The sequence below is a fragment of the Pelophylax lessonae genome, assembly GCF_965119305.1.
Source record: "Pelophylax lessonae genome assembly, chromosome: 1".
Lineage (NCBI taxonomy): Eukaryota > Metazoa > Chordata > Amphibia > Anura > Ranidae > Pelophylax > Pelophylax lessonae.
This window is the reverse complement of record NC_138768.1, coordinates 720,154,051-720,178,838: the sequence shown is the minus strand read 5'-3', so window position 1 is coordinate 720,178,838 and position 24,788 is coordinate 720,154,051. Positions and strand designations below refer to the sequence as shown.

At 42.4% G+C, this 24,788-nt stretch overlaps 1 protein-coding gene across 1 annotated transcript in view; it reads left to right on the top strand.

Annotated features, from left to right (window-relative positions):
• Nucleotides 1–24,788, top strand: part of SORBS2 (sorbin and SH3 domain containing 2) — a 488,340-nt gene that overhangs the window by 337,938 nt on the left and 125,614 nt on the right. The window contains exons 10-11 of the mRNA XM_082244055.1: nt 16,303–16,369; nt 22,548–22,592. Coding sequence (XP_082100181.1) covers nt 16,303–16,369; nt 22,548–22,592 — 112 coding nt within the window. The remainder of the gene's footprint in view (nt 1–16,302; nt 16,370–22,547; nt 22,593–24,788) is intronic.

Below are 24,788 nucleotides of genomic sequence, written 5' to 3'. Positions count from 1 at the left end.
TTTGAAGGCCCTGGAGCACCAGCACAATGAAAAAGCCCACTAAATGACCCCATTTTGGAAAGCTAACACCCCAACGTATAATCTATGAGGCATAATGAGTCTTTTAAACATGTCATTTTTTTCCAGAATCTTTCGGAAAATGTGGAAAAAAAATGAAAACGCATTTTTTTTACACAAAGTTGTCAATTTATAAGATATTTCCAACACATAGCATGTACATAGCAAAAATGACACCCCAAAATACATTCTGCTACTCCTCCTGAGTATGGCGATACCACATGTGTGAGACTTTTTTACAGCCAGGCCACATACAGAAGTCCAACATTGAAGTAGCACCTCCAGGCGTTCTCGGAGCATAAAATACACTTTTCATTTCTCAACCACCTATTACACTTTTGAAGGCCCTGGAGCACCAGCACAATGAAAAAGCCCACTAAATTACCCCATTTTGGAAAGCTAACACCCCAACGTATAATCTATGAGGCATAATGAGTCGTTTAAACATGTCATTTTTTTCCAGAATCTTTCGGAAAATGTGGAAAAAAAATGAAAACGCATTTTTTCTACACAAAGTTGTCCATTTATAAGATATTTCCAACACATAGCACGTACATAGCAAAAATGACACCCCAAAATACATTCTGCTACTCCTCCTGAGTATGGCGATACCACATGTGTGAGACTTTTACGGAGTCAGGTCACATACAGAGGCCCAACATGCAAAGACACATAGCATGCACATACCATGAATTACCATGAATTACACCCCACAATACATTCTGCTGAGCAAAGGGTAAACAAAAGCTTACCTGTAGTTTTAGAAGCGCAGTTGTCCACAGGAGTTGAGTCCAGGCAGCAGGCAGGGACTTGGTCAGCAACAGTGCATGCAATTCTCCAGGCAAGGATACCAGTCCAGTGTCAGTGCATGCTGCAGGCAGAGGCATGATGGCAGTAAGTCCTGCAGGCAGAAGTAGGGCCTCTGTCGGGATAGAATGGGGACAGGGGTAGAGGCTTCTCCCACCCAAATCGCTTTGAAGCCTCCGGGATCCAGACCCTAATCTGAGAAGAAGAAAAACAAAAAAAAATTGTTTTCTTCATCCAGAAAAACATTTCTGGTCCCCTCACATATGCGAGACCCCTGTGGTATGAATCCCACTACTTCCAGAGGCAGGCAAAAATCGTGGTCAAACAGTCCAGGGTCAGTTCCAGAGCAGGCAGAGGTAGGTACAAAATCGGCAGGCAAAGGCGTGGTCAAATAACAGTCCAGGGTCAGTTCCAGATCAGGCAGAGGTATGAACAGAATCAGCAGGCAGAAGCATGGTCAAAAAACAGGCCAGGGTCAGTTCCGGAGCAGGCAGACATAGGTACAAAATCAGCAGGCAAAGGCGTCGTTGTATAACAGTCCAGGGTCATTTCAGGAGCATACAGTGGCATAAGGGGTGAAAGCGGAGGACTACGTTTACCATACTAATAATTTAGACAAGTATGGTAACGGCGGAAACAGTCGTCTACACAGAGGCCTGGTTGGGAAGGACACTGGGGACAATAATAGCGGGTGTCTTTTCGAATTCCTGCCTTGGTACACACCCTACATTTTTTCTGCCGTTTTTGGTCTCTTTGTGTGGGAGGGATTTTACTTGGAAAATGGCGTTCAGACAGTCTGCTTATTACGTCAGATCTAATGTTTTCTGGTGGGCCGTTTGGAAATATGAGGGTTGTGAAGATTTCCTCCAGGTAATAAAGGAAGGGTTGGGGGCTTTCGGTGGATTTGCGGTATAAAATGTAGGAATTGTATATGGCCAAATGAAAAATATAAATTGCTACTTTTTTGTACCAATGATAGATACGTCTTGTGGGTAGATAGGGTTCCATCATTTGGTCGTTGAAATCCACTCCCCCCATGAATAAGTTGTACTCATGTACACATGTTGGCTTTCGGACTGGGCCATTCCTTCGTCGGGATTCCACAAAGTTGTCATTGTGGATCGAAGACAACATGTAGATGTCTCTTCTGTCCCTCCACTTCACAGCCAGAACTTCCTCATTTCTCAGACTCGCCGTCTCCCCTCTTCTCAGCTTGGTGTTTACTAGCCTTTGAGGAAAGCCTTTCCGGTTTTTTCGGACCGTGCCACATGCAGGAGTCTTCTTTCTGTGAAGGTTTCGGAACAGGGGCAAACTGGTGTAGAAATTGTCTACGTACAGGTGGTAGCCTTTTTCAAGGAGGGGGTAAATGAGGTCCCAAACAACTTTCCCGCTTGATCCCATGTAGTCCGGACATTCAGGGGGATGTAGCTGGGTGTCCTTCCCTTCGTATACCCTGAAGGCATAGGTGTACCCTGTGGCTCGGTCACATAGTTTGTAAAGCTTCACCCCATAGCGGGCCCGTTTGCTGGGAATGAATTGTTTGATGCCCAGCCTGCCGGTAAATTTAACCAGGGACTCATCCACACATATATTTTGGTCTGGGGTAAATAATTGAGGGAATATTTCTGAAAAATAATTTAGAAGTGGCCGAATTTTGAACAGCTTGTCAAATGCTGGGGAATTTCGGGGAGGGCACTGGGTATTGTCGTTGAAATGGAGGAACCTCATGATCATCAGATACCTGGCCCTGGGCATTACTGCAGAGTAGATGGGCATATGGTAGATTGGTTTGGTTGACCAATATGCTTGCAGTTCGTTTTTTTTATTGAGTCCCATGTTGAAGGTGAGGCCTAAAAATATCTTGAACTCCTCCACCGTTAGGTCTCTCCACTCAAAGGGACGGGAATAAAAAGATGTGGGGTTACTCTGGATAAATTGATGTGCATACAGGTTGCACTGGGCCACAATGGACGTCAGCAGGTCCTCCGTAAAAATTAAACGGAAGTAGTCAATTGGGGCAAAGTTCTCCGTGTTGACCTGGACTCCTGGCTGGGCAGTGAAAGGGGGGATGATGGCTTCTCCTGAGTTGGGAGGAAGCCACAGGGGGTTCAGAAGGGCATAGGGAAGGCTGGCGTTGGTCCTAACCCTTTGGGGGGAGGTGACACCCCACTTGAGCTTGGCCTTTCTTGCCGAGGCACTGTGGTGCTGGTGGATGGCACTGCGGAGCTGGTGGATGGCACTGCGAAGCTGGTGGATGGCACCGCGGAGCTGGTGGATGGCACTGCCTCCTCCTCACCAGAACGCCTTCGTTTGGCAGGCGGGCAGTATTCCTCCTAGTCGGAGTCGGTCTGCGTCCCGCTGCTAATGACCGGCTCGTAATTTACTTCGGAGTCAGACTCTGACTCCGAAGATTCCGAAGCAGAAAGCTCCCTGTCCATGTCCTCACTGATTATATTGAAGGCCTCCTCGGCTGAGAAAAATTTTTTTGCCATCGTTGGTGACACTGATGGGCACGGTGACACTGATGGGCACGGTTAAACTGGCTCACTGATGGGCACTGTGATGGGCACACTGATGGGCTTTGTGGGCACACTGATGAGCATACTTATGAGCGCTGTGGGCACACTGAGCACTGGGCACACTGATGAGCACTGGGCGGCACTGATGAGCACTGGGCGGCACTGATGAGCACTGGGCGGCACTGATGAGCACTGGGCGGGCACTGATGGGCACACTGGTGGGCACTGGGCGGCACTGATGAGCACTGGGCGGCACTGATGAGCACTGGGCGGCACTGATGGGCACACTGGTGGGCACTGGGCACACTGATGAGCACTGGGCGGCACTGATGAGCACTGGGCGGCACTGATGAGCACTGGACGGCACTGATGAGCACTGGGCGGCACTGATGAGCACTGGGCGGCACTGATGAGCACTGGGTGGCACTGATGAGCACTGGACGGCACTGATGAGCACTGGGCGGGCACTGATGGGCACACTGGTGGGCACTGGGCGGCACTGATGAGCACTGGACGGCACTGATGAGCACTGGGCGGCACTGATGAGCACTGGGCGGCACTGATGAGCACTGGACGGCACTGATGAGCACTGGGCGGGCACTGATGGGCACACTGGTGGGCACTGGTGGGCACTGGGCGGCACTGATGAGCACTGGACGGCACTGATGAGCACTGGGCGGCACTGATGAGCACTGGGCGGGCACTGATGGGCACAGGTGGGCACACTGGTGGGCACTGGTGGGCACTGATGAGACTGGGCACACTGATCACTTGGCACACTGATGGCACACTGGTGGGCACACTGGTGGGCACTGGTGGGCACTGGTGATCACTGGTGGGCAATGGTGGGCACTTTTTTCACACTTACGATCTCTCCTCTCCTCACACTGCAGTCTGTGTGTGAGGAGGGAGAGCTGGCAATGAGTGATGATCTCAAATGTTTACATTTGAGATCATCTCTCATTGGATGCCTCGATCGTGACGAATGGCCGCTGTGATTGGCCATTCGTCACGATCTGTGATTGGCTGTGTCCAAGGGACACGGCCAACACAGATTATCCCCGGTGCGCGCTCGCGGGAGCACGCGGGGAGTCTGTTACTACCGAGGCAATGACAGATGATCTCATATGTTTACATATGAGATCATCTCTCATTGGATGCCTCGATCGTGACGAATGGCCGCTGTGATTGGCCATTCATCTCGATCTGTGATTGGCTGTGTCCAAGGGACACGGCCAACACAGCTTTTGCCCGATGCGCGCTCGCGGGAGCGCGCGGAGGGCTTGTTTATGGGAGGCCGTTTAAAAACGGCCTCCCGAAAATTCAAGTCCGCGCTGCAGCCGTATATAGGCTGTAGCGCGGATGTGAGCAGGTTAAAGGGGAGAGGCAGGTGAATGACTGGTGCCATAACTGTATTGTCCACTGTTAGCTCTTTCTTGTGAAGACCGAAAGTTAGGGAAGCAATGCTGAGAGAGCAGAAGTTGGCAGCATTGAAAGTTGTAAACTGCAAGAATTTTAACAAATAATTTAATGGGAAATGTTTATTTTATTGTGCTCAAATGTAAACATGTTGAGGGATTAATACTACTTTTAAAGGATTTCGATTTAAGCTGAACTCCAGCAAATGCTAAATAGATGAAATACTGTATATACAGTGTTACCTTCCAAAAGGTTTTGTATTTCTGTTGTGTATTTCTGTACATCCAGTCCTAAGATTTAGGCTGGGTTCACATATGTGCTAATTGCATGTGGCTTTCACCGCATCTAATTCGCATGACATGCGAGTGTGACCGACTCTCACACATGTCCTGGTTCAAGTGCAAATTCAGGAAAAAAATTCGGACCTAAATTGTACTTGAACTGGTGAACAGAAAGGCACCAGACCCTAGGCTGGAACCCGCAGCCGCACATATGTGAACCCGGCTTAACACGCTTCTACGCAGCAGGGACCTGATCCTTCTCTGTTTCACTCATAGGTCTCCTTCCCACATCTGCCCTGTGAGTGAACAGTAAAGAAATAATAACATAGCTTTATTTTATCATTTAGGTACATGTACACTTTAAGCTCTTCCCTTTAAAAAAAACATGCATATGTTTTAAAATGCAAACTGTTTGAGAAACATACAAATGTATTTACTTATTTCTATCTTAATAAATATGGATAAACAAGTGCACTGTGCACATCTGGGGACATGCAGCATATGGCAGTGAAGGAAAATAAGCTGGGCATCGCTGTTTGCCAGCATGTGCCCAAAGATATGCACAGTGCTTGTTACTACTGCCAAATGATAAATTCTACCCTAAGGATACAGGATTATTGCGCCTGTTCTCCATATGTTACTGAAATCCTGTGTGAATTTTCATCGTTAGAAAGGGCTGCACTTTTTATTTTATATCATGGCTGAATAGTCACAAACTTTCAAAATTTACCTTTCATTTTAATGGTTTAAATCTTTCCCTTGCCGCAGCAGCAAACACCCCTTGCAGTTTTCTAGTTTGCCCCAGCCTCTGCTACTTTAAGGACAATTTTGACTCCATGTCAGTGCATAGAGAAATATAAATAGAGGTGTGTGAAATACTGAATGACATCATTTAATGCATTAGCCACATATAGTATTTTTATTCCTTGAAATACATCATAGTATGCACAGAAGGGGATGCCGAAGCAGTGAACTCTTCTCTGAGCTTCTCCAAAAATCTAAAAAATGTAAAAAGAAAGTAAAGACTGCATGCTTTTTTAATTTTATTATTAGTATTGTTATCAGAATATGGTGTAAAATTCAACTTTTTGTGAATTTGTTATAAAAATACATTTGGTGAGAGTTAAACTGAGGCAGAGCTACCTGCCTTTTCTGCAGTAAAGCTGAAGCTCAATAGGGAACGACGTTACATTTAAAAAAAAAGAAATTTACACAGTATATTCCATATTTTTTATGCTTTAAAGTCCACATCAACTGTAAAAAAGAGGGTAAAGCACATCATTTAAAAACATAGAAGTACAAAATAAAAACTTCATGGTTAATCTGTGCCTTGTGTATACTGTACATGGAAAAGCTACAAGTTCACTTAAATGAAGACTTTTACACTTGTCTTCATTAAATTTGCATTCCACTCCATCAGCTACTATGGGCTCCCAGTGAGAGAATGCTGATTGGCCCAGCCTGTTAGATGCGCATACATTCCTTTTTGACTACTTAAAATGCGTATACTGACCAATTTTCTTTATTTTTACTTGCTAATATTTAAGCTGTCCCAGGTCAGAAAGTACAACCAGACAACTAGTATTCTTATAGTGACAACCTAGTGCTATAACACGTCGTAAAAAGATGAAGCGCAGTTTTGCATATAAGGATTTGTCAACCAGAGGAAAGACTGGATCGCAGTATAGTAAAAAGGTACTGGTATCACCTAGGATTTTCACCCATACTTGGTGAGGGTCTCCAGGATATGTGTATCATAGGGAGAAAACAAGCTTGTTGGTTTTCTCAGAGTTTGGCAAGTCTTGGAGCCCAGAGGCTTTGATGAGTTTTGGGTAGGTAGAAGCCTCCAACCCTCAGTCCACATTTTGTTGGCAAGCAGCACCCACTGGTTGTGCAGCTGCGCTCTAGAACTTATGGTTTTGGAGTGACTGTGGCCCAGCGCTCCAATAGGAAAGCTTGAGGGCACCACCTGGGAGACAGGATGAGCCAGTACAGCTTGAGGGTGCAAGTGGAAGTGGCGACAGTGTGTGTATGTGTATGCTAGTGCTCAGAGTTTGGGGGAACATACAGAGGTCCTAAGTCTGGAGATCAGGGGAGCGGTGCTCCAATAGATTGCCAGGAGGCTGAATGAGTACTTGTGGCAAAAAAAGGCAGAATAACCCTTGCAAGGGTTACTCTGTTGTATAACATGAATTTTAATAAAAGTGGGCAAAACAGCCCTTAAAGACTTGAGTTCTTTGGACATGTCTGGTACAACTAGGAGCTCAAGGGACTCAAACAATCTCAGCAGCAGCCATGAGCATGCGTCACTTTTGCATGGTCAGCTTCTGGCTTTCATGTACACCTAATCAGGTGGCTGTAGAACTGCCTGATTGCTTTCCTTGGACTCATGTGGTGACTTCTGGTTCAGATCTGACAAAATCCCAGCTAAAAAGCTGGCTACACAATTATCTGAGCCCAAGTCTGTGCCCACTTATTTGGAGCAGGGAGACATTTGGGGTCTAATAAACCCCATAAAGAGTACCTTTCACCTGCCCAAACCTATTACATAGGGGGCTTATTAGCCCCCTCGTGATAGCAATAAAGTTAAAGCGGTATTAAACCCAAAAACAAACATTTATTATATTGCAGCTTACTAATTATTAGATGTGGGGGCTGCATTTGTTTTCTTTTTTTTAGGCTTTCTTCCTTTTAATCTCACCTGCTGTTCTAGCCAGTAGGATTGTTGTTTTTCAATAGACCAAGCTAGCCGGCGAATGCAGCAGTTAGAGGGTTGAGACAAATATTTTTCCACTGACTGGGGTTCTTACAATATAAGCTTTTATTTATTTATGTAAAACCTTTATCCCAAAAGGAAAAAAATAACTTTTGCTGTTACTGCTTGTTGGTTGTAGCTGGAGTATGGCTTCAATTTGTTTGTGTATCTAAATCCGCTAGTACATCTAAAACTACTCTCCCTCCAGACTAACAATTCTGCTGTTTAAAGGTGTCTCTGTCGTTCCTTCATCCAGAGCATAAAGCACACTAATACCCCATTGACCCCCCCCCCCCCCCCCACACACACACACACACACACATTATATATCCTAAACCCCATCTCTGCAAAGAAATAATACTAGGAAAACATGGAAGTAACAGGCGTCTAGCTGGGACTGAACTAAGTAGCACTAAAGATTAGGGACAGACAGAGGGTGATATCAAATTACATAAGTAAGCAAAATGTTGTGGTCCTACAGTCCGTGATGATTTAGGGAGCAATGTCATTTGCTGGTGTTGGTCTACTGTGTTTTATAAAGTCTAATGTCAGTGCAGCTCTCTACCAGGAAATTCCTCATGCTTCCCTCTGCTGACCAGCTTTGTGGAGATGCTGATTTAATTTTCCAGCAGGACTTGGCACCTTCCCACACTGCCAAAAGTACCAATACCTGGTTTAATGATCATGATATCACTGTGCTTGATTGGCCAGCAAACTCACCTGACCTAAACCCCATAGACAATCTGTGGAATATTGTCAAGAGGAAGATGAAAGACACCCGACCCAACAATGCAGAATAGCTGAAAGCCACTTTTAAAGAAACCCGGGCTTCCATACCCCTCAGTAGCGCCACAATTTGATCGCCACCATGCCACACGCTACAGACAGAGGTCATGCAATACCGTGTACAATACCATGCCACATACCTAATGTTTGAACACAAAAAGAAGCTTCTGACATTGCAATGTGAAGATTTACTCTACTGTAGGCTATGCATACAGAGCAACAGATTACATGAGGAAACTACACAATAAAAGTCCATCTAATGCAGGTGGAAAACACAAGGTGCAAGTATGAAGGTGTTGCACATCATTTTTTAAAAGAAACTCAGCAGGAAGGTGTTCCAAACATTTAGGGGAACTGTCTTCAGTTCTTCTGTGGATTTGAGCTGTTTGCTGTGATTCTCTCTCTTCGTGTAATCCCAGACATTCTTAGTAATGTTGAGATCAGGGCTCTGTGGGGTCTTTGCTGTCTCTTCCTAGGTCTCCTTGTTCTTCTTTTGGATGAAAATAGTTTTATTACTTTGGATGCAATATTGGGGCCATTGTCCTGCTGCAGAATGAATTTCGGACTTATCAAATGCCTCCTTGTTTGTATTGCATGACGGTTATTATCTGTACTTGTCAGCATTGAGGGGACCATTTATTCTGACCACATTCTGGCAGCATGTGCAGGAATGCAGCAATACACTTTTGGTGAACAAACTGCCTTCTGTTACAGCCACATATTTCAAATCTAAACATCAGTGTGGAGCACCTGCTGATATTTTTCTGCACACCGTTTCTTGTGTTTTCATACATAGATGAGTTGCTTGGCATATTTGTTTTCATGTCAAGTTTTTCTTTTTATCCCCAAGGCTTACATGAGGACCACTTCTGAACAGACTTCTCTGAACTGTTGATGGGTATACTAGAGGACTTAATGATTTCTGCAAGGTCTGAGCTAATGATGCTACTGGACTTCTTCCTATTGCTAAGGGAAGTCCATCATGATGTGTCTTCCATCTGCAATGCTTGCTTGACTGACCATATGGTCTTTAGTCCTCAACATTGCCAGTCTTTGTGCACCAGAAGAGCTTGGAGAGCACATCTGGAAACTGTAAACTCTAAAATGTATAGTACCACAAGACGTGACAGTACCCCGGAGGCGCAAGGGGACCGCGCCCCCAAAAGGGGGAGCACCATCCCCCCCCCCCGCCCAGCCTGCGAGGAAGCCAAAGTGACAAAATTTTTGTTTTTTCACCTACATGAAATCTTGTTAATCATAACCACCTGTTAGTATAATTTTTTAATAATATCCTGGGCCATTTGCAAGAAAACTTAAGTGCAAGTGTACCCAAGAGAATTGATGCTGTTTTAAAGGCAAATATTGATTTGATTAGATTTTTCTCTGTTTGCGCACTTCGTAGCTTGGTAATTAATACATAAAAACTATTAATTTCATTATTTTTGAACGCATTCCTCACTTTTTTACAGCATTATTTCACATGTGCTGTAAACATTTGCACATCAACAGTTGTGTGAGGACGTATGTGTATGTGTGTGTGTGTATGTATGTATATATATATATATATATATATATATATACACACACACAGGTGTAAAAATACAATATATATAGTGATGATTTAGGGTATTTTAGCTCGTTGGTAGCGCCAAACAGAGTCTAGTTCACTCTCCAAAGTTCATTTTAGGGGTTTTTTTCTTCCCACTTTAAATGAAGAAGGTAAAGATTCACAGAAAAATCATTTCTCTTACTGGGGTTCTCACCATCGATTTGTCAAAATAAATTGTACTCCACTTCGGTACCTACAGTATCTCTGCATAGGCCTCCTGCCTTGGTCCTCCAGACTGTCAAACACACAGTCTCTAGTGCTCATGTACTAACAGCTGAACCTTCCCCAGTGCTGACTGTTTCTTCTGCAGCTACCTGCTGTTACTTTCTTACAGGCTGGGCCTTCCACTGTCCCCCATAGACAATATGGAGCAACGTGCTCCTAACCGCTCCCTTGCACAGACTGACCCCCTCAGGAGGGTAGGGCCACTATCCTCTACTCCTAGCTCTAACATAAGTCAAGTGCACACCTGGCTCATTAGTGTGCCTGTTTTCTGCAAAACCTGGCCTAAACTGCCAAAATAAACTGTGGCACGGGCTCGCCTCTCTCTCTCCCTGTATATAGAGTAAGGTCGTTTTAGTATTTTTAAAGCCTCTTTTAATGTGTTTTTATTTTTTTATTTCTGTAATGCAGTGTGGGTAAAATGGCTAATGAATGTTTCAGTTCTGTGAATACATTTTATCATCCTGGTAGTTAATTTAGCCCCTGATGCATGCTGACTGTGTACCATATCTGAGAGCCCTAATCTGGGAAAATACAAGGAGACATGGAACAACTTCTGAGAAATACTGTGCAGTATAATCCAATTTCTGTGTGTGTGGGAGATGGAAAACATTGCTGACACTGCCAAATACTAATTTCTGCGCCAAAATGTCTGATAAACAAGAATGTGAGACCCTATTAATAATCCAGAGCCATGTCTTATTCATGTACTATGTGAGAAGCCCAATCGCCTGCCCTGGTTCTCCTGGTGATATTACTGTACTGTACATGTTATTCACTGTCTCTTATTTTCAGGTCATGTCAGTCATGTGATTAATATACAGGCATAATGAGCAAGGCCTAATTAGCGGCTGGCTGTGGTTAAATGATCCCCCTAGATGGCAAATTCTGGCTGTGCCCCATGACAAAAATTATAATATTTTCTTACTGATGTCCTTTAATTGGCACAAGCAATAAAATAATTAGGATATAAAACAAAGTCAGTCATTGTATATTATTGATTGTTCAAAGAAGTCATCATGCTGCAAACCGACTACGAGGGCAGTAACATTTATCAATTTGTTTAATCCAAATCCTTAAAAAACCAAACGGACACATAATATCAAGACTGAAGGTTAATAGCACACTGCTTGCTTGTGTTTTTTTCCTTCAGTTTAAATGGTATGTATATTATTTTTCTGTATCCTGTTGAAAATATCCCCATATTTGTAACATCACGGAATGGCAAGGTAACTATTCATACTACCAATTAAAAAGTAAACAAAATACAAGACAATGATATCGTGTTTACATTGAAAAAACTGTATTTTCATAATTTGCCACAGATAAGTAAAAATCCCAACTTATTTTATACTGCTGTGTGTCTTATTAGAGACACACAGTCAATTTTGCAGTAGAGTCTTCCACGACTATGTTTAGTGGTTGCATTTAGTTGTAGACTGCAGACTTTTGCAATTGTAGAGTAAAAAAGAACCATGTAAGATCCTGTTCCAGTAATATATTCCAGAATACTAGATTTTTTGAACTGAGGGGTATGAATGTTGTTTTTTTTTTAGTAATAAGGGAGGTCTTTCCAATGTATGTTAGAGTCATAATTTCCCTAGTGTTTTGCTTAAAGTGAAAAGATGTATCATGATATAGAAAATACATGTCTTGGTGTAATGGAGATATGGGGAAAGGAGAGACTCAAGGCTTTGTTGTCATTTTGCAGTGGCTGGCAGGATTGTGGACAGTCTATAGGTTTCTCACCTAAACTTGGTTAGGGGCTTTAGGATTTATGTATGTTATGGAGAATAGAAACAAATCCTAATAAGTTCTGGTCTGGGTCCTACAGTCTGGAGACTGCATAGCTTTGGAGGAATACAGCCTCCAGTTCTGGGTCCACGTTTTGCCTTCCAGGCACACCTCATTGTATAAGCTGCCCATATACCGCTCAAATATCGCCAATTTCTGCTCCACAGAAGGTCAACTGAAAAATTGAAGGCATTGTATTGAAAATTGTTGACCTATCAGATGCAGTCACTGTTCAGTATGTAGACAGCCCCCCGGTGCTGTACTGTCTGAATACAAAAGCTGGCAAGGAAGAGTCTTCCATTCACGTTGTTTAGCACAGATTGGGAAATTTAGTGATTTCTGCAGGCTGAATGAGAAAAATCTAAACATGCTTTAGTCCTAATTGTACACAGATCTTGTCATATGTAAGCTGACAGAGGCTCAGAGGGCTCTCACTCTCTCTGTTGTATCCTGGAACATGGAGGCTTTGTAAACTTTGGGAGGGATAAAGCCTCACGCCCTAGGTCCAAATTTTACCTGTTAGCCAGACCTCAGTAGTTAGCCTTTATATATAATTAGACATATATATATATATATATATATACAAACCCAATTCCAAAAAAGTTGGGACACTGTACAAATTGTGAGTAAAAAAGGAATGGACTAATTTACAAATCTCATAAACTTATATTTTATTCACAATATAATATAGATAACATATCAAATGTTGAAAGTGAGACATTTTGAAATGTCATGCCAAATATTGGCTCATTTTGGATTTCATGAGAGCTACACATTCCAAAAAACGTTGGGGCAGGTAGCAATAAGAGGCCGGAAAAGTTAAATGTACATAAAGGAACAGCTAAAGGACCAATTTGCAACTTATTAGGTCAATTGGCAACATGATTGGGTATAAAAAGAGCCTCTCAGAGTGGCAGTGTCTCTCAGAAGTCAAGATGGGCAGAGGATCACCAATTCCCCCAATGCTGTGGCGAAAAATAGTGGAGCAATATCAGAAAGGAGTTTCTCAGAGAAAAATTGCAAAGAGTTTGACGTTATCATCATCTACAGTGCATAATATCATCCAAAGATTCAGAGAATCTGGAACAATCTCTGTGCGAAAGGGTCAAGGCCAGAAAACCATATTGGATGCCCGTTATCTTCGGGCCCTTAGACGGTACTGCATCACATACAGGAATGCTACTGTAATGGAAATCACAACATGGGCTCAGGAATACTTCCAGAAAACATTGTCAGTGAACACAATCCAACGTGCCATTCAGTGTTGCCGGCTAAAACTCTATAACATAATCCAGAAGCGCAGGCGGTTTCTCTGGGCCAAGGCTCATTTAAAATCGACTGTGGCAAAGTGGAAAACTGTTCTGTGGTCAGGCGAATCAAAATTTGAAGTTCTTTTTGGAAAACTATTACGCCATGTCATCCGGACTAAAGAGGACAAGGACAAGGCAAGTTGTTATCAGCGTTCAGAAGACTGCATCTCGGATGGTATGGGCTTGCATGAGTGCGTGTGGCATGGGCAGCTTACACATCTGGAAAGGCCCCATCAATGCTGAAAGGTATATCCAAGTACTAGAACAACATATGCTCCCATCCAGACGTCGTCTCTTTCAGGGAAGACCTTGCATTTTCCAACATGACAATGCCAGACCACATACTGCATCAATTACAACATCATGGCTGCGTAGAAGAAGGATCCGGGTACTGAAATGGCCAGCCTGCAGTCCAGATCTTTCACCCATAGAAAACATTTGGCGCATCATAAAGAGGAAGATGTGACAAAGAAGACCTAAGACTAGAAGCCTGTATTAGACAAGAATGGGACAACATTCCTATACCTAAACTTGAACAACTTGTCTCCTCAGTCCCCAGACGCTTGCAGACAGTTATAAAAAGAAGAGGGGATGACACACAGTGGTAAACATGGCCTTGTCCCAACTTTTTTGAGATGTGTTGATGCCATGAAATTTAAAATAAACGTATTTTTCCCTTAAAATAATACATTTTCTCAGTTTAAACATTTGATATGTCATCTATGTTGTATTCTGAATAAAATATAGAAATTTGAAACTTCCACATCATTGCATTCTGTTTTTATTCACAATTTGTACAGTGTCCCAACGTTTTTGGAATCGGGTTTGTATATAGTATACTGTATATACTGATATAGTCATAATCAATAAAGCATTAAAGATTATATTGCTGCATTTAGACAGTTCAGCTCATAACAAATTCTGGCCATTAGCAAGTTTCTCCCTGATTATGGTCTGTCAGATGCAGTTGGCTAGATAATTATTCCTTGGAAACTAATCAGTATGTATGATTACTAATTGCAGACAGAGTATTGTGACTCCTGCTAGTGACAGTACCAGCTGGTCTTAGTTCATCTGTTAACCCTTTATATAATTGAAGGCTTCCTGGAATAATTAAGCTGCATGGGCAAAATGTAATGTTGAAGATTTTATTTATGGCTACCTATTTAAGTTTTTAAAGAGTTCCTTAAGTAATTAAAAAGCCATAGCAGTCTATCTTTATCTCCCCCAAATAATATATTTGTTTCCCAATTCCACTTTATCTTTATGCCAGATGGACCCTTTCCAGTGTATTGGAATGTTTATTGACACAGGCCTTCACTGGTTGCTTGACGCGCTGAGTTTCACAAGTGTAGATCAAAGCTGCATCATCATCCCTGTATTGCAGCAGTTTACCAGATTCTCAGCTTTTGAGATGAGTCAGTTGGAATGGCTGAAAAAAGCCTTTCATGATGCAGGCATCTGACACTGAATGTGATGTCTAGATTCCAAATGTATATGGTTATCAGAAAGGAAACCTTCAAGCTGGGAAGGAGGAGGAGGGGAGGGCGGGACTTTAAATGAAACGCACGGTGGGAATAGCCGTGTGCCTCCATCCCTGTCTATTGAAACAATACAAAAAAGGTTGGGACTTTGAATGAGAGACATGACAGAGTAAAATTATATCATATTTATTGATGCATAAAAGGAGGTAATGATGTAATACACATATAGATGATATGGTGACAATAAAGTAATAAAGTACATGGTGTGCACCCCAACAGTTGCAATCTCAAAAGAACCAACATGACAATGAAACAGTAATGCAGAGTAATATGACATCATAACATCCATTGACTGACGCGTTTCGTGGACTAACGCCACTTCTTCAGAGTCGGTGTATGATCATATCTATAAGTAAATAAGTATATGCGTACGAGTACATTGCATTGGATGGTAATTAGGAAATTGGGGGAGAAGGGGAGAGAGAGGGGATAGGGAACAGAGTCCCCATGGCCCCAACACTTACCCAGTCACTCCAACAGTGATGGGTCCTGGAGGTGGGGGCATCACCCCAAGCTGGGAAGTGTTAACCACTGCATCTATACAGTGCTTTTTGATTTTCAGGGTAACTGCCAAATATCAGATCTTTTACTATAAAATGGCTAACTTTTCAAACATACATCGCAGAATCCAGCATATGTAATTAGGTAGCAATATAATATTGGTATTACAATTTGTGTAATACAACTTAATAGCCTCATAGCATTATGGAGAAATGTAATTGCAATACAGTTTAATTTATTCCCAACATAATTTTGTTTTTGTTTTGCATTGATCTAATTCAACTTTTCAATTAGTTGTTTCTCTGATTGCATAGTATACAACAAAATAAGTTTGCCCTTGCGCTCTGTCAAAGATTTATCAATGCTGTATTGTATTGGTAGAACACAGTAAAATGTGGTTGCTTAGTGGCTGAACAGGTTGGATTAGTTATAGTTGTATTGTACATTGGAGAGGTTTTTGTTTGCCATAAGAAGATCATCCAAAACAACAGAATAACTTACTGGAGGCCAAACGTGAGGATACTGCATACAGCTCGCAGACATGGATTTTCAGTCCGATAACTCACTAACAATATCTAATGAATTGGTGGCCTTTCTAAACAAATTGGTACTATGCTCTTGTTTTCACAAACTGTACAGAACATGTACATGTTTAACTTTATACATGGAATTAAATATTATTGCTTTTTCCCTTATAGACAGTTGATAGACCAAAAGACTGGTACAAGACCATGTTCAAGCAGATCCATATGGTCCACAAGCCAGGTATGTGTGTTTATTATATTTTGATTGGTGTATATGAGGTTGTGTTTCTGCAATGTCTGTTCTTTGGTTGTAATTGTATATGCAAGTCCTAGCACTATTAATTTGAGCACTGCTTTTCAAAAGCCTTGAAAATTTTGTGTGTATAAAAATTTTATTTTTATACTTTAAATGCACATGCCTTTTACTCTCCGATGAAACTGTAGTTTATGTTTAAGGTGGGTTGTTTTTTTTTTTACATAAATTGGGAAAATAATTGTTATACATCACTTGTGAATTTGAAGAGAGACCTTTCCCCCCCTGTACTGATACTCCTGGGTGTGCGCAAAATATTGAAAATACATAGTAATGTATTACTATTGAGAACCATAGAAGGACTAGATGAACCATTTGCCCCCAGAACAGCTTATTTTTGCCCCATTTTTACGGGAAAATGTTTTTAGGGGCAAACGAGTTTGAAAACTACCTTGCAAGGCCATGGAAGGTAGCCTAATATTAATGAAACCACTCAGTTTGTTCAGCAGGGTATAGGGGAATTATCACTTTTTGAATATGGAAACAGTGTTTGTACTGTTAGGTTCACCTGATCACATAAAATGCCCTAGTGTATTCTGGAAGCATTAGTTGGATTTAGAGCTGAACTCCAGGGAAAAAACCCTACCTTTCAGTGGAGCTGCTCCTACTCTCTGTCAGAGGTCCTCTGATGTCATTAGGTCCAATGCAAAGCCCTGCACTGGATGTGAGGATGCCAAAGGACAGTGTACTAACTGAACGTAGTAGAGAAGGGGAAAGCATCAAGTGCTGGGGAAGTGGAGGATTGAGCAAGTGAAACTGCTTCCTGCATCAGGAATCCTTCTACTTGTTATTTAAAGAATATATATATTTTTTTTTTATAAAAAGCTAATCCCCTCTGGGTGATTAATGTACACAGAATTTTAAAGTGGAATTTGTGCTTAAAACTGCAACCCCCCCCACACTCTAAAAAGTATACTAACTACCCTGTAGAAGGAAGATGCATACACTTACCTGGTCCAGACATCTGATCGACTCCCACCGGTGGCTTCAGGGGAGATTGCGTGACCGGACTGGAGCGCCCTGAGACTAGGTAAGTATAGACATCTTTCTTCTACAGGCTAGTTTGTGTAGGACTTAGAATGGGGGTGGGAGCAGGTTTAAGATTAGAATAGACTAGACTTTAAAGTGTAACTAAACCTAAAAACAAAAATTTAGCAGATTACCAATCATAGGATGCGGTGGCTGTGTTAGCTTTCTTTTTTTCAAGCTTTTATATATATATTTTTTCACCTAGTGATTGGCTACTAACAGACCTCCCAAATTCACTTCTCTACAGTATCTAAGGAGGAGCAACATAGACACCCTTGGCCAGCAGCATTGTTTTTTTTAGCAGAGGAGAGGGTAGTGTTAGATTGACTAGTAGATTTGGTTGCGATGTTGTGTGTGATTTTCATGCAATTCCGCATCGGGAGTTTTGCCGCAAGGTCAATGTAACTAACAATTTAAAACCCAGCTCCAGCTAACACTTATTAAGCAGTTACAGCAATAGTTTTTTTCCTGTTGAAATAAAGGTTTTCGATACAGGTCTCAACCCTTTACCTGCCAACGTTGCTGGACAGCTTAGTCTGTTAAAGGGAGTTAAAAAACAACAGACTTACTGTCCATATCTCTAGGTAATAAACAATGTTATGGGGGGGCAAGGGAAAAACAAATACTGCTGTTTAATGTTAGTGACAGTCTGTATCATACACTTCTTAAGATTAAAGAGGGCACGATAAATATAGATGGGTTGTGAAAATAGATATAGATGGCTTGTGGGAGCCCAATTTCATTAAAAAGGAAGTGTGAGGACGTGTTCTCGCTGAGCTCCCGGTCCTTAGCTTTCTGGATAGCCTTATATGCCAGAATAACCTCACAGTGCTCCTCTCCTATCTCTCATTACCTGAGTGGCAACAACTACTGATCATTTCCAGATCTTCAGACCACAGGATGGACCATTTTCTGATCCCTAAACAGCCTGCGGCCTCTACCCCGGACACCATCAAGATGGCACTGGCTGTTGCTGGGAAGAGTGGATCTTACCCAGAGACACAGAGATGGCGACGGTCGGCTCAGAGAATGACATGCCGCTGTTGTCTCCACCCAGCGATCTTTCTTCCTGCCTGCCTCGCTCCCTATCTCTCTCACCACTACATAGCCCTGATGCAGTGGATCTCATCTCCATACTAGAGATCCCTGAAGCATCCCCAGGATACAAGAAGACCAGACCAATCCTGCTCCAGGGGGACATGGAAAACAACAATTGTGGAGCAGATTCTACACACTCTATAACTGTGACTGTAACAGTTACCTGTTAACATTCTTTGTTGGGCCTTCCTGGTGCTGCTAACGACTGGGAGCTCCTCCTCCTGAAGTCCCTTATCTTTTCCCCCAATAGGCCCTAGCTGCTTATAACAGCAGTTAAGCTCCATTTGGAGTTGAAGTAGTAGAGTCCTTCTCCCTCTCTATTTCCCTCTTTTTCTCCTTCATCTGTTCTCACTAACATATTATCTATTTTTATTTATTTTCTATTTCTTCATATCTCTTTAACCTCTCCTCCCCCATCCCTCTCCACCCGGCCCTTCCTTTTTTTATTTCCCTTCTCCCGTCCACTCAGGGTTCCACTACCCAGTAAAGGGTTCCAATAGGGATCTGTCTCAACAAGAAGGCATTGAAACTACTGTCCTGAAATGTTGAGGGCCTTAAAACCCCTGAAAAAAGGTCCAGCTGCCTCTCTGATTTATGAAGACAACGTCCCCAAATAGTCTATCTTCAGGAAACTCACTTTCGAGCAGATAGAGTCCCGAAATTGTATAATAATCATTTCCCGGTGTGTGTCCTTCGTCCAAATCCAAGGGAGTCAGTATCCTCCTATCCAGTACTCTCCCATAGCAGTTTCTATACCTCTGCACTGACCAAGAAGGCAGGTACATTTTTCTAAAGGGCAAAATCCAGTCACAGACATTTACTCTGGCAAATATATATCTTCCAAACATAGGTCAGATGACAGTTCTGGGGGGCATGTCTCTCTTCTTGAGACTCCTTCACTTAACCTACATAAGGACTAAACAAAGGGATCCTTGGTCCTACCTCACAATGCCCGAACTAGACTTAAAAAACTCCTCCATTCTTATCAATTAGTAGACAATTGACGTATTCTCCACCCACAGAACAGGGACTACACCTTTTTTTCTTCCCCTCATGGGTCATACTCAAGAATTCATTTTTTCCTTGTTTCTCACACCAGGATACCACTAGTATCTAATGCCCACATTGCTCTCTTGAATCACGCACCGGATCTCCCTAGACATAAAATGCCAAGGTCTTCCTCCTGGCGACTAAACAAAACTCTACTACAGGACCCAGAGATTAGGGCCCATGTTGTGAGAGAATTTAATCTCTTCTTTGAAACTGACAAAGACACCATCTTCAGCCCTCTTCTCCTTTGGTCGGCACATAAATGCTATATAAGTGGGGGTGAAGCATCTCCTGAACACTGCCAGGGCTTATATTCCCAGTATGTGGAAGCAACAAGAACTTACCCTTATGTCTCAATGGTTTGCCAGAGTGAATGATATTGAGCAAATGGAACCCCTGACAGCGGTCCTCAGAGATAAGACGGAATAGCACAATATGTGCTGGCTTCACTGGGACATGTTTCACTTTTCGGATGACTACTTATCCTACACAGAGCTTTCTGCTTAGTATGGACAACCACACTGTGGTCCCCCTACCTACCACCCCCCCCCCCTTTTTTTTCCTTCTCTTCATCTTTCCCTATCCCTCTTACCTGTCTCACAGTTTTCTCTTATTTCTTCTCTCTACGACACCATTAGTGTCCTCTTCTCTCTCTGAAAACTTTTGAAAATGCTTTTTCGGTATGCACATATCAACTGGTAGGAACGTCTAGTGTGCAGATATCAATTTCCTATAGCTGGAGGAGCGGTACCTCCTCGTGCTGGCCAATAGATATAAGCCGGTGGGGGTCTTGCTCCTCTCACTTAGCTTGTACAGGACATGATTCTTTCTAGCACTAAGTATAAACAAAAAGTCCTGGCGCTGTGGTTGCGGTGGTCAGACGGCGGGGCTGGGATAATGGGGTCGGACAATGTCTCAAGAGGGTCCACCTTAAATGTCACGTCCAAGTCTGGGCTGCTGCCTACCCTAACCCAGATTCCAACTGGGTGGAGAGAATAGCAACACAAAAAAATTGGGTATGATGGCGCTCCCGGACAAAAGCCTTTAGATCTGAAGAAGGGCTTGGCCCGAAACATGTCATTTCCCTCCAATTGTGGCATTCCCCAATAGCTCCGCCAGGTGATCCTTTGGTGGTGCAAGAGCCGGGTCGTTGGTGAGCCACCTCCACACTTCCGGCTACATCGTTGGTCCAGCCCCTGGTGCGCATGTCGGCGCTAGGCACCTGGTGACGTCATCTCCCGGCGCCGCGTCAGCAGGGACTGACGAGCAGCGGCCGCTGCCACCTCGGGCGCACACCACCACCGGAGCTGTAGGTCGGGGTTTGAGGATACCACCCCCCCATCAACCTCTTCTCACCCCAGGCATCGCCCCATCCGGAGACTCACCTGCAGCGAAGGTTCCCGATTCGATCGAGGCTGTCAGTCAGTCCATCAACAGGTGACACACCGTCCAGACCTTACTGGTGGTAAAGCGTTGTTTTCCTGCCTCTGGGTCCTCCTTGCTTTTTGAGTTATCTCCTTTGGTACCATGTCTACATGCTCAGTATTACTTCCCTGGCACACCATTGGTTTCTCCTTGACCAGGAGCCTATTTTATTGATTTTAATAAACAAGTTTATCATCCAGATCCCGAGCAGCATCCAAGTTTTTTCTTTCTTTTCATGTCATTTTGTCCGGGAGCGCCATCATACCCGATTTTTTTGTGTTGCTATTCTTTCTAGCACTGTTTATCACATGGCAAGATCTTAAATGGACAGTTATGTGCTGCTTACGAACTGACAATTTGTATATGTTGTGGTTAAAAAGTATCACCTTATATTAGTATATTGCCTACTATGTACCACAGTTAACTGATTCCAAGACTACGATGCCTGGCGTCACTGTTAGTGCCGGTTCACACATATGCGTTCACAGACATTGCATATGATTCGGAGCGCACTGCTCCTAAAATCAAATGCGATGTCTGTGCAGTTCGAATTCAGCCATACAGTTTGTAAGGCTGAATTCACACCGCAATCACAGTGAACACGCACAGGACCCTTTTTTTTAGTCCGCAGCAGAATCTGATCGCATGGTGGTTCACACCAGTGCGATCCGATTCCTATGCGAACTGTCAGATCGCACTGCGATATGCGATCTGATCTGGGGGTGTCGTTAACTTTGAATTGACACCCCCAGCATATCGCAACTGGCAGTGTGAACTGCCTGTGCTGCCCATGCGATGCAGGATCACGCAGTAGATTCACAGTGTTCCTGCATCGCACTAATGTGAACCGCGACTATCTTCATTTATTGCATACCTTTAAATAAAGAAAAAAAAAGGACAATTGCCACAGAATTAGTGCTTGTCAGATGCTGAAGGCAACATTCCTCTAAGCATGTAGCAAAAACATAGCATGTGTCCTGAATGTCATCCTAACAGCTGTAAAGTCAAAAAAAGCATTGAAAGTCATATAGACATAAAAAATGAATGTGTGTAATTAGTTCTGATCAAAATTGCTTCTCTAATTGAACAGTTTTTTTTTTGTTTGTTTTTTTTGTTTTTTTTTAACCACAGATCACAATTACTTTTATATATTATTAAACAAGCTTTAATGGGTGTTTCTTATATACAGGCTTAGCAAATATTTATCCATACATGGCTATTATTAAGGACTTTAATGCAATGTTATTGCACATTTCCTTTATTCATTGTTCAGAGCTATGGAATGCATTACAATGATAAGGGCAAGGACCAAACAAAGTAAATAAATGGGTATGCAATCACTCTAAAGAGAGATGAGCTGTGAAATGAGCTGAACCATGAAACATAAAAGAAAAGGTAGTAGTAATTCCTAACCTGAATCGGGTATTTTACTGAGTATTTAGTAAATCTATTCTAATCAATGCTCATGTAGTATTTATTTATTTATTTATCTTTTTTTTTACAGACAATGACAGTGATTATTCCAACACAAGTTATGCATATAACACAGGTGAGTTATACTAGTCACACACATACTGTATGGCCAAACGTTCAAGGACATTTTTCTATCATATCTACTGTATATGAGCTTGTAGGACATCACATTACCCAATCATAGGCCTTTCCTTCTGGAAAGGTTTTCCACAAGATTTTGGATTGTCTATTCCAATTTTTGCCCGTTAGGTCAAAAGAGCATTTGGTTACTGAGACATAAAAAGATAAGAAGGCTTATGATTAGCATTCCAATTCATTCTAAGAGCATTCCAGTTCTTCCACACCAAACTCATCAAACCGTGTCTTTCTGGACCTTGCTTTGCGTACGAGGTACAGTCATGCTGAAATATATCCTGCTATAAGAACACACACTACCTGTATCACTCTTTAATTACCAATAGCATTTTTATAGTTCATTACATTTTTCCTATCATTGACATATAATCAAGGACTACTTGCAAACACATATTCCAATTACTAATAATTTTCTTCCCTGTTTACATATTTTTAACGTGGGATAATGTAGTCAATTATGCTACAGGTGTTTACATTGCACAACATGCGCTGTTCCGATATCTTTTTTTGTCTAACAACAATGCTGTAAAACAAAACTACTGTTGTTTTCATGAATATCTAACTCTGGGTTCTCCCTGGAAACATCAATCTCTGCTCAATAATTACTGCATGAGACCTTAAAGTTGAGCTCCAGGCAACCAGTTAAATGTAGCTAAATACAGAGTTAATACACATATAGTAACTCAACCTTCAGATCCAGATTCCCTTCCTAGACAACATAGCCAGGTGGGCAGTCTCACTTTTCTTCACTGCAGTTAAACAAGATTGTTTGGTCAATGACAGCCCCCCTAGCCTGACTGGACAGTGCAGGAACAGCATCACACTGATGTGTCCTCACCTCAAGCAATCTCATAATGTTAGGATAACAACTATAGGAGTATGGATATCCCTTAAGCCGCATATCAAGGCAAACCCGCTCGCGATGGTATGAGCATGCCCATGATAAAAGCTCTGAGAGGTGGAGTGAAACGCGTTGAGGGCATGGCCTGACGGTAGCCCAGGCTGAAATTGCCACATACCATCACAAGTGGGTTTGCTTGATGTGCGGCCTAAGGGATATCCATGCTCCTACACATTGACGTTTGGAGCTGGGACAGGCTTCCTTCCCAGTCATCACTCACAGCAGTGTACCAGGACTAGCACCCTTTCCTAGCCTGAGCGGCTCACAAACAAGGTTTTTGGTTACATGCAGTAGATCTTGATTGGCTCACAGCACATTCTCTAAAACTTTAAATGAGTTTTAACATGTTAGCATAAGTAACTTTCAATATTTAAATATCTGCATCTTTCATTAAAACAATATCAGGTGATCTTGCCATCAAGGTCCCTGTTTTGGTACTTCTTGTTATATAGTGATGGTACTGTGTCCCTGTCTCCCAATTGTGCCTCTTGTGTTTTACCCTGTCACATTAGCTTATGATGGCAAACACAAGTGACCATTTCAACGCACATTATTCAGACATGGTTCATTGTTATAACTACTGGGAAACCCAGCCTGAAAAATGCCATGCAGCAATCACTAGAGTGTGGGTGTGTAAATAGGAAGTAGATGCAAAGAGGATGAAGATGAAAAGGTTAAAGTAAATATTTGATTTAAAAAAAAAAAAAAGGTAACTGTTTTTTTGCACCTTCCTTTAGCAATATAAATTACATTCAGTTAGGATTTACATCTGTAAATTAACATTACCTAGTTCTGGACTTCCCTATTATTATTATACAGGATTTATAAAGCACCATAAAACAGTTTGCGCAGCGCTTTACAACATTAGGGCAGACAGTACGGTTATAATAGAGTTCAATACCGGAGGAATCAGAGTGCCCTGCTTGTTAGCGCTTACAATTTACTGCTACATGGCAGCCTTCTGTACAGGATCATATATATACATAAATAAATAAATATATATGTGTATATATATATATATATATATATATATATATATATGTGTATATGTGTGTGATTTTTGCTGTGATTAATCACAGCAGAAGCCGATCTGCAGGTGCCAGACAATGGATGTCCACCGGCACCCGTCGATTGCCGGTAAAACAAACAGAACAGGGATCTGCCTATATAAACAAAGGCAGATCTCTGTTCTGATAGGGGGATGGATGGTATGAAATTCATCTCTTACCTTAGTAA